Source organism: Ascaphus truei, chromosome 8 (genome assembly GCF_040206685.1).
Source record: "Ascaphus truei isolate aAscTru1 chromosome 8, aAscTru1.hap1, whole genome shotgun sequence".
Taxonomy (NCBI): Eukaryota; Metazoa; Chordata; class Amphibia; order Anura; family Ascaphidae; genus Ascaphus; species Ascaphus truei.
In genome coordinates, this window is record NC_134490.1 from 10,818,345 (window position 1) to 10,826,938 (window position 8,594).

General features: G+C 41.9%; 1 protein-coding gene across 1 annotated transcript; it reads left to right on the forward strand.

Moving 5' to 3' along the window:
• The first annotated feature begins 771 nt into the window (after positions 1–771).
• Positions 772–3,256, forward strand: LOC142500876 (uncharacterized). The gene is made up of 2 exons (XM_075610164.1): positions 772–880; positions 2,565–3,256. The coding sequence occupies exons 1-2, from the start codon at positions 841–843 to the stop codon at positions 3,200–3,202; spliced, it is 678 nt and encodes a 225-aa protein (XP_075466279.1). The 5' UTR covers positions 772–840; the 3' UTR covers positions 3,203–3,256.
• The last annotated feature ends 5,338 nt before the right edge of the window (positions 3,257–8,594 follow it).

Consider the following 8,594-nt stretch of genomic DNA (forward strand, 5'->3'; position numbering starts at 1 on the left):
TGCTTAATACTTTGGTACCCAGTATGTGATAGACTGTATTGCTCTATTTATTCTTCTCAAAAACAGTCATACATTCAAACCCGTTTCATCTGCCCAGTTAGTAGCTAAAGGTTATTATACAGTACAAACTATGAGCCAGTCATATTATTAGATTCATTTGGGTTTGCAACAACTAAAAACCAATCCAGCTAAATATTACAAGGGAGAGGTTGTGGGCAGGTTTCTTTGATTAAAGGAGGTGTAATCTTCTGTGTATTCAGAAAAATACTATAGAAAAAAAATGCTGCATGTTTTTTGCAGTGATGAAAGATTTCAGGGTTATTTCCATATTTATTCATCACTGCATCACTGCTGTTGCATATTCCATTCAAACAAAGGAATGAGCTACAAGCAGATGTTTGTTTTTTAAACGAGACAAGATTAATTTAGCTTTATTTATAAAAAATATATATATTTTTTTTTAATCGATTTGTAAATAAAAATGTGCAGGTAATCCAGGTACTGTAACTCATGCTAAAAGGCCAGATCACCCCCTGGCTGCCAGGCAAAGCATTGCAAATCAATTCCAATTAGAAGATTTGAAGAAGGCAATTATGTGGCCTTATAAGCTCACGTATAGCAACATCTCCAAAGTATCCCAGCCTGTTAATAATGCCCATATTATCCTGGAAATGGCTCACAACAGTGATTGGTACAGGGTTCCCATTGGTCCTGGAAAGTACTTTTGAATAATTGAATGCTTCACTTTGTGTATAAAAGCAGCACCATCAGGCATTGCTGGTAGACCTGTACCATCCTAGACTTCCATCCCTTCAGCAGATTATAACTAAAAGAACAATCATGCCTGGATCAAAGGGTGGTGGATGCAAAGATTCTGACCGTAAGTAGTTCTTTATGATAGCGAATAGGATTACATGGAATTTACTAGTTGGTGCCTTTATTATACATGCAAAAGGCCAAATAAACAGTTCCATATTTATCATCATAGAAAGATTTTTGGGGGGGAAATGAATATAGTATAAAGTATAAAAGGAAAGGAAAAGTATAGTATAAAGTAACATTTCTGCAGAAGATCATTGTTTACGGATGGGCCTGTAATTCATTGTGCAGCAATATGCACAGTTACACTGTTTGTGTTTTTTTTTAAAATCTTTACAGTACCCCCAATAAATCCTAAAATAATTATTAAATACAATTATTTTATTAATATGGGGGAACAACAGTAATTTTAAACTATAGAATACAATGGAAAGGAAAGAATGACTGTAGAGACAATGATGATGCTTGTTATGGATTTTAAAGTTGATTAGAGGGGCACGCTAATCATTTAAACCAGCAAGCTCCCTCACATCACTGCCTAATCCTAATCTGTAATTTTAGGAGAAGGTTTTGCATTTTTTTTTCAAAATGGCTTCAGGTTATAGTTTTGTATTTATAAGAAACATTGTGGAACAATGCACACACACACACACATATATATGTTCGATTGCCATCTTTGCTCTTCTCTGCAAAATACAAAGTGTATGCAACATTAAAATACAACATTCTATTTATTCATCCCAACTCTCAGAGATAACAGGAACATTCAAGCCTGAGTTTTAATCCTTAAAGAAAAATGTATAATACATAACTTATTCCTAAATCAATGCTTATAAAGAGCACCCATAATCTTAGACTCAGTAGAGATATTTATTGTTGTAATATTGTGAGAAAAATATATTTTGAAGCAATCCAGAGAAGAGATGGGCAAAACCATGTGTGTGAAATCATAAACTATCAGAAATTTACATTGCAAAGCCAAATGGAAAAATAAAATAATATCCCTTCAAATTTTGCAAACCAAAACCCAAAAATGATTTAGAACCAAACCCAGAACACCAGACCAAGAGCCATCTCCACTGTGGGGTTATGAGTGGAGTTAAGAACTAAGGGTGTTTCTTGCCATTTCTAAATATTTCGTTTTTCAGTTAAATTATTTCAGTTTCTGAATTATTATTTTTTAATTGTATAATTATTTTAAGCATAATTTCATTCCCTGATTTTTTGAGTTCTGTTCATAATTTGGTGAAAATATAAATCCCCGAAATATTTTTTTTCCTTACCAGAAACAAAACACAAAATTTATTTAAACCAAAGTCTTGATTTCGATGCCCATTTGCTGGACTGTTTGCCACTTTGCTTTATCAGAGTAAGATCTGTAGAAAGATTGGCCTAGACTATTATCATACTGTTAAGATCGAGATACATGGAAAATATGTTCCATTAATGTCAACTTCCATTGAGGTCTGAAAGATTTGAGGGTTTAGAATAAGAACTGACTTTGAATTAATAAGAACTGATAGATCTGTAGGATAACCTACAGCTGTCTTTTGGATTACAAACATTTGCAGTTTATCAGAGGGCAATGTTGTATCTGCTGTTCCCTGTTTCCCTCCTTTTAGTGCATAATTACTAAAAATCCCTCAAAGCTTCCTTTGTATGATTTTTGTCTGACATTTCCTACATTAAGAAGTAATTAATGCATCTCAGATTTCCCTTACAATTCTACTTCTATTTTTCATTAGATTCAGCTGACGCTTGCGGGGGTAAGAGCGGGGGAGGTCATGGAGGTCAAAGTGGTGGAGGTCACGGAGGTCAAAGCGGAGGAGGTCACGGAGGTCCAAGTGGTGGAGGTCATGGAGGTCAAGGTGGCGCAGGTCATGGGTGTCACAGCGGCGGAGGTCACGGAGGTCAAAGTGGCGGAATTCACGGAGGACACAGTGGCGGAGGTAGCAGCAGCGGAGGTCATGGAGGTCACAGTGGCGGAGGTCATGGAGGTCACAGTGCCGGTGGTAGCAGCGGCGGAGGTCACGGAGGTCACAGTGGCGGAGGCCACGGGTGTCAAAGTGGCGGAAGTCACGGTGGTCAAAGTGGCGGAGGTAGCAGCAGCGGAGGTCACGGAGGTCACAGTGGCGGAGGCCAAGGGTGTCAAAGTGGCGGAAGTCACGGAGGTCAAAGTGGCGGAGGTAGCAGCGGCGGAGGTCACGGAGGTCACAGTGGCGGAGGTCACGGGTGTCAAAGTGGCGGAAGTCACGGAGGTCACAGTGGTGGAGGTAGCAGCGGTGGAGGTTACGGAGGTCACAGTGGTGGAGGTCACGGAGGTCACAGTGGCGGAGGTAGCAGCGGTGGAGGTCACGGAGGTCATAGCAGTGGATGTCACTGAGGACCGGGTGGGGAAGCTCAGGGGGATAAGAGCAGTTAATGTCAAGTGAGACACTGAGGTGGTGAAGTGAGGATCCTGATGCTGGAAAAATATCTCCTGTGATTCTTTCTCAAATGTTTTGACCTAAATGATTAAACATTCTGTTAACTCGCTTCTTTACATTACTTCTTAAGAGATCAGCCCCCCTTTAATGTGTCTAATTACACATATTAAAATAAATTGATTAAAGCATCTGCTGTCTGACTTGTGTTTTAGAATGTATATTATTGATTGATTTAAAAAGAAAAGTATAATATACAAAGCAGCTTGTAGAACCAGTAGCACTGCAGAGATAGCTGTATTAATACAAGATTGCAACTGAGCTCTCTGTTTTCTACAGATTTTATGAACAGCTAAAGTTTTTCAGTCCAAGTCTTTAAGTGTTTCCATGTGAGTTGTAGGATTAAAAATTAAAAATATATACGCCAGACATAATTTCAATAAGAGGAGCCCAAATTCATATCAAACTCAAAATACAATAGGAACTTACAAGAAAGAGGTTTAACTTGGTATTGTTTGGAGTAAGGTAAAGTCTATATTCATATCTGTAAGAGCTTGAGCGAACTGCAACTTATTGCAAAACAATAAAGTATGTTACTGCTCATTTGGCCGTGAAAGATTTTAGAGAATGCATGTTAACATTAACCAATACACACACAGGCCCTATAACTAGGGTGACCAGATGTCCCGGGTTAGCTGTGACTGTCCCAGTTTTGTAATGCCTGTCCCGGTTTGACCATCAGAGCAGGGGGGCCGCAGAGAGAAGGGAATGCTGGGAGGAGAGCAGGAGGAGAGCAGAGCTCTGTCTGAGCGGCAGATGGTTGGAGTTAACTGCAGAGGGTGGGGGTGGGGTTATCTGCAGAGGATTGGTGCGGTGTTAGCTGCAGAGGGTGAGGGGGTGTTAGCTGCAGAAAGTGGGGGCAGGGTTAGCTGAAGAGTATGGGGGTGGGGTTAACTGCAGAGGGTGGGGGTGGGGTTAGCTGCAGAGGGTGGAGGTGGGGTTAGCTGCAGAGCATGGAGGCGGGTTAGCTACAGAGGGTTGGTGCGGGTTTAGCTGCACAGGGTTTGGATGGGGTCTGACCTGCAGAGGGTGAGGTTAGCTGCAGAGCATGGAGGCGGGTTAGCTACAGAGGGTTGGTGCGGGTTTAGCTGCATAGGGTTTGGATGGGGTCTGACCTGCAGAGGGTGAGGTTAGCTGCAGAGGGTGGGGGCGGGGTTAGCTGCAGAGGGTGGGGGCGGGGTTAGCTGCACAGGATTTGGATGGGGTCTAACCTGCAGAGGATGGGGTTTGCTGCAGAGGGTAGGGTTGGGGTTAGCTGCAGAGGGTGAGGGTGGGGTTAGTGACAGTGGAGCCCCAGCAGTGAGAACTTCCGGTGTCTGCTGCCAGGTCTCAATATGGCTTCTTTCCCCCCACCCATGCTCCAGAGTGACAGGTAGGGACACACACACTCACTATAGGGAGACAGAAACACAGAATGGGGATAGAGAGAAACACACAGCATGGGGAAAGACAACACATAGGGTGAGAGAGAGACACAGCATGGGGAGAGAGACACATCATGGGGAAAGAGACACACACAGCATGGGGATAGAGAGAGACACACAGCATGGGGAGAGAGACACACAGCATGGGGAAAGAGACACACACAGCATGGGGGGAGAGAGAGACACACATAATGGGTAGAGAAAGAGACACACACAGCATGGGGAGAGAGAGACACACACAGCATGTGTAGAGAGAGAGAGACACACACAGCATGGGGAGAGAGAGACACACAGCATGGGGAGAGACACATAACGCGTTGGGAGAGAGAGAGACACAAACAGCATGGGGAGAGAGAGACACACACATCATCGGGAGAGAGAGATACACAAGGCATGGGGAAAGAGAGACACACAAGTCGTGGGGAAAGAGAGACACATACAGCATGGGGAGAGACACATACAGCATGGGGGGAGAGAGACACACAGAATGGGAAGAGAAGAGAGACACAGCTTAGGGAGAGAGATACCGCATGGGGAGAGAGACACAACACAGGGAGAGAGACACACACAGCATGGAGAGAGATAGAGTGAGTGTGTGAGTGAGAGAGAGAGAGATTGGGGAGAGACACACAAACAGCATGGGGGAGAGAGAGAAAGCATGGGGATATATAGAGAGACACAGCATGGGGGGGAGAGAGACACAAAAATCAATGGAAGGGAGACACACACAGCATGATGGGAGAGAGAGACACACAGCATGGGTAGAGAAAGACACAGAATGGGCAGAGAGAGCGACACAAAGAATGGGGGAGAGAGAGACACAGAGAATGGGGGGGAGTGCGACACACAGAGAATTGGGAAAAGAGAGACACACAGAGAATGGATGGGAGAGAGACACACAGATAATGAGGAGAGAGACAGCATGGGTAGGGTGGAACGAGAATGGAGGGATGGGAGGGGGAACGGTAAAGGAGATGGGAGGGGGGATGAGAATGGTGGGAGGAGAGAATAGGCTGTGTGTGAGGGGCGGAGAGACATAAAGGACACATAAAGCGCAGTTGATTATGTCATTTGTTTTATAAATATTTTTTGTAATATCCCGGTTTTTACTTTTGTAAATCTGGTCACCCTACCTATAACACATAACTTCCCTCGCCACAAACACAACTATCACCCCAACACATACAGATCCCTGAAACAAGACGTGTGTCTCATATATAAATGAAAAAGAGGAAACAAAGAGAGCAAAAAACAACAATTCTAAAGGTAATGATCAATCAGGAATAAATGTGAGGTCAATAGCTAAAACATAACACAGAGAGTAGCAGTAAAACGTACAAACATGGGCCTGAAAGCAGAACTGATCAAATTAAAAAAAACTTGTCCAATAATTAGGGTTTTTCTGAATTTATGTTAAAGGGATTAATGCCACGGGAGCCTTTCGGCTTCATTTGACTTTGTTTGAGTGTCATTCATGTTTATCATCTGACCCTATTGTGGAACAGAATTGCCAAAGAACAATTCAGCCGATATCCTTCCTATGTTTAAAGTTATAAATAAAGTACAGGTGACACGATTCGTCCTGGCGTAAAAGAATAGCGACAAAGAAGGAAGATATTTAATATGAAAAGGCACCATATATAACATTCATTAATCAATAAAAAAATAAAAATTAATTGTAGCAGAAGACATGATCTTAGTACTTGAAAATGAAATAGATACATCTCAACTATCTCAAGCAGAAACACATTCTGAAAGCAAAGTACAGAGCCTAAATCCTAATGAAACATCTGAATGAATTCCTCCTGCCCTAAACATGGCGAATAATAGAAGAGAACAGTGGGATGATGCTGCACTACCCAATATATCAAATCAAAATAAATAACGGTGCACCTGGTTCAGGAATCTCTGGGTAGTACTCCAATATCTGATAAGAAGGAAAAAACATGGGCGTTGCGGATTTCTGCTTAGAAAATTTCTTGTGAGCCAAAAAGTATGACGTTTCGGCCTCAAGGGCCTTTCTCAAATGCAAATGGCATAATAGACAAACTTTTCCCCTGCGGTCTGAGCTATATAGGTAAGACGAAACGCATGCTGAAAACATAAAAGCAAGATCAATAACACAATTGAAGAAACTGAATTGATTAGACACTGTAGGGAATTCAGGCATTCCGTAACCTCACTTAAAATAATGGGTATCGAACAAGTAAAAAATAGCTTGTCAGGGATGGATAGGGATACCCTGTTATTTTAACGTGAAGCCTTCTGGAAATTTACGTTAAATACGGTTTTTCCAAGAGGACTCAATGATAATCTATCCCTAGGTTGCTTCCCCACTGAGAGGTGACCTGGTACCTGCTGCTGCTGCTGCTGCTGGAAGTCTTAGATTGATGTTTTGGTTTGTATGTCTGCTCATATGGGATATATTATATATTTTTTACACTTATGGAGTTTTTTTTTATTTTAAATAAATGCTAAGCATCTTTAATGAAAATGCAGATTTTAATTTGTTCAGGGTTTGAATATTGTACACTGAGTCCTCCCTAGTATGCAAAGGGCAAAATGGATGTTTCTCTAAAACCCCTCTTTATTCACTAAATACCCTGTATAGGAGGTACACAATGGAGACTTCGATCTTTGAGGATACAAATCATGGAGAAGGCAGGGGATTGCCTCACAAAGAGACACTAAGGAGGAGTGATGATGACTGAAGGGGAGGACCCATTGCTGAGGACACACCACGGAGCATGAAAGGGATCATTAGCTCCACCCCACATCTGGAGGGACTGAAGGAAGTGTGTGCATCAGAGGAAGGGCAAAAAGGAGCCCCCAGGAGGCGGAACGATGTCGGACAAAAAACGCGATAACATAATCCGCGTCATAGCACCAGGAGGTTGGAAGACGCCCTGTGATGACGTCACAGATATCGTGAGATCTGATGGAAGGGATGATACAACGAATGAGAGGAAAGAACAGCCCAGGCATCACTAGAAGCGACGGACAATCGGAGATGGATGTTAATCAGTGACAATTATGAACATATGTGATGGGGTCTATTTAAGAAGTCTTTTAATGTTGTTTGTCTATTATGCCATTTGCATTTCAGAAAGGCCCTTGAGGCCGAAACGTCATACTTTTTGGCTCACAAAACATTTTCTAAGCAGAAATCCGCAGTGCCCAGGTTTTTTCCTTCTTATTGAATAATACAACAAAACACAAACAGAAAGTGCATACAGTATGAGGACATAATCAGTCAAATAAATGAATACTTTATATAAAAAATAAACAATTGTAAAATTTAAATAGCAATATACGTTTCAATCCTCCCCACATCAGGACCCAGATGGTAACCGGACCTTGATCCCTCGGTAGATATGTTGATTATCACCACACAGTGGGGAGGGTGGGGGGGGAAAGGTCCCAAAAGAGATTGTGGAGGATCGTTATGGGTCGGTTGTTGTGTCCTCATGGGTTGAGGATGACCTCAGACGTCTGTCCTCACAGCGTCCAACGTTAGAAGAACATGATGACCTCAGTATCTCAACACGTTTTGTGTCATTTGACACTTCAGCAGGGGGTGGGTCTCTAGCTCTAGTTGCTGATGTATTTATACCCAAATAATCCCTCCTGTAGAGCCTAAACCAATAGGGCAAATAACCTTCCAATTACATACTAAAAAATACTAAAAATGACTAAAAAATACATACAAAACCAGAACAAAAATGTAAACAGACAAAATAACCTATACATTTATCAAAGTATATACAGTAACTCTAAAAATATCTTGTTGACCAGATGGATATAGCAAAATTCCATAACCAGTTAATCATATACAATTTATTTATAACCACCATGGAATTATGTAAAA

Excerpts from the sequence above, each read along its gene's own strand:
- LOC142500876 (XM_075610164.1), top strand. The coding sequence starts at position 841 with ATGCCTGGATCAAAGGGTGGTGGATGCAAAGATTCTGACC. Across the intron at positions 881-2,564 it reads TGGATGCAAAGATTCTGACC|ATTCAGCTGACGCTTGCGGG; the intron begins GTAAGTAGTTCT and ends ATTTTTCATTAG.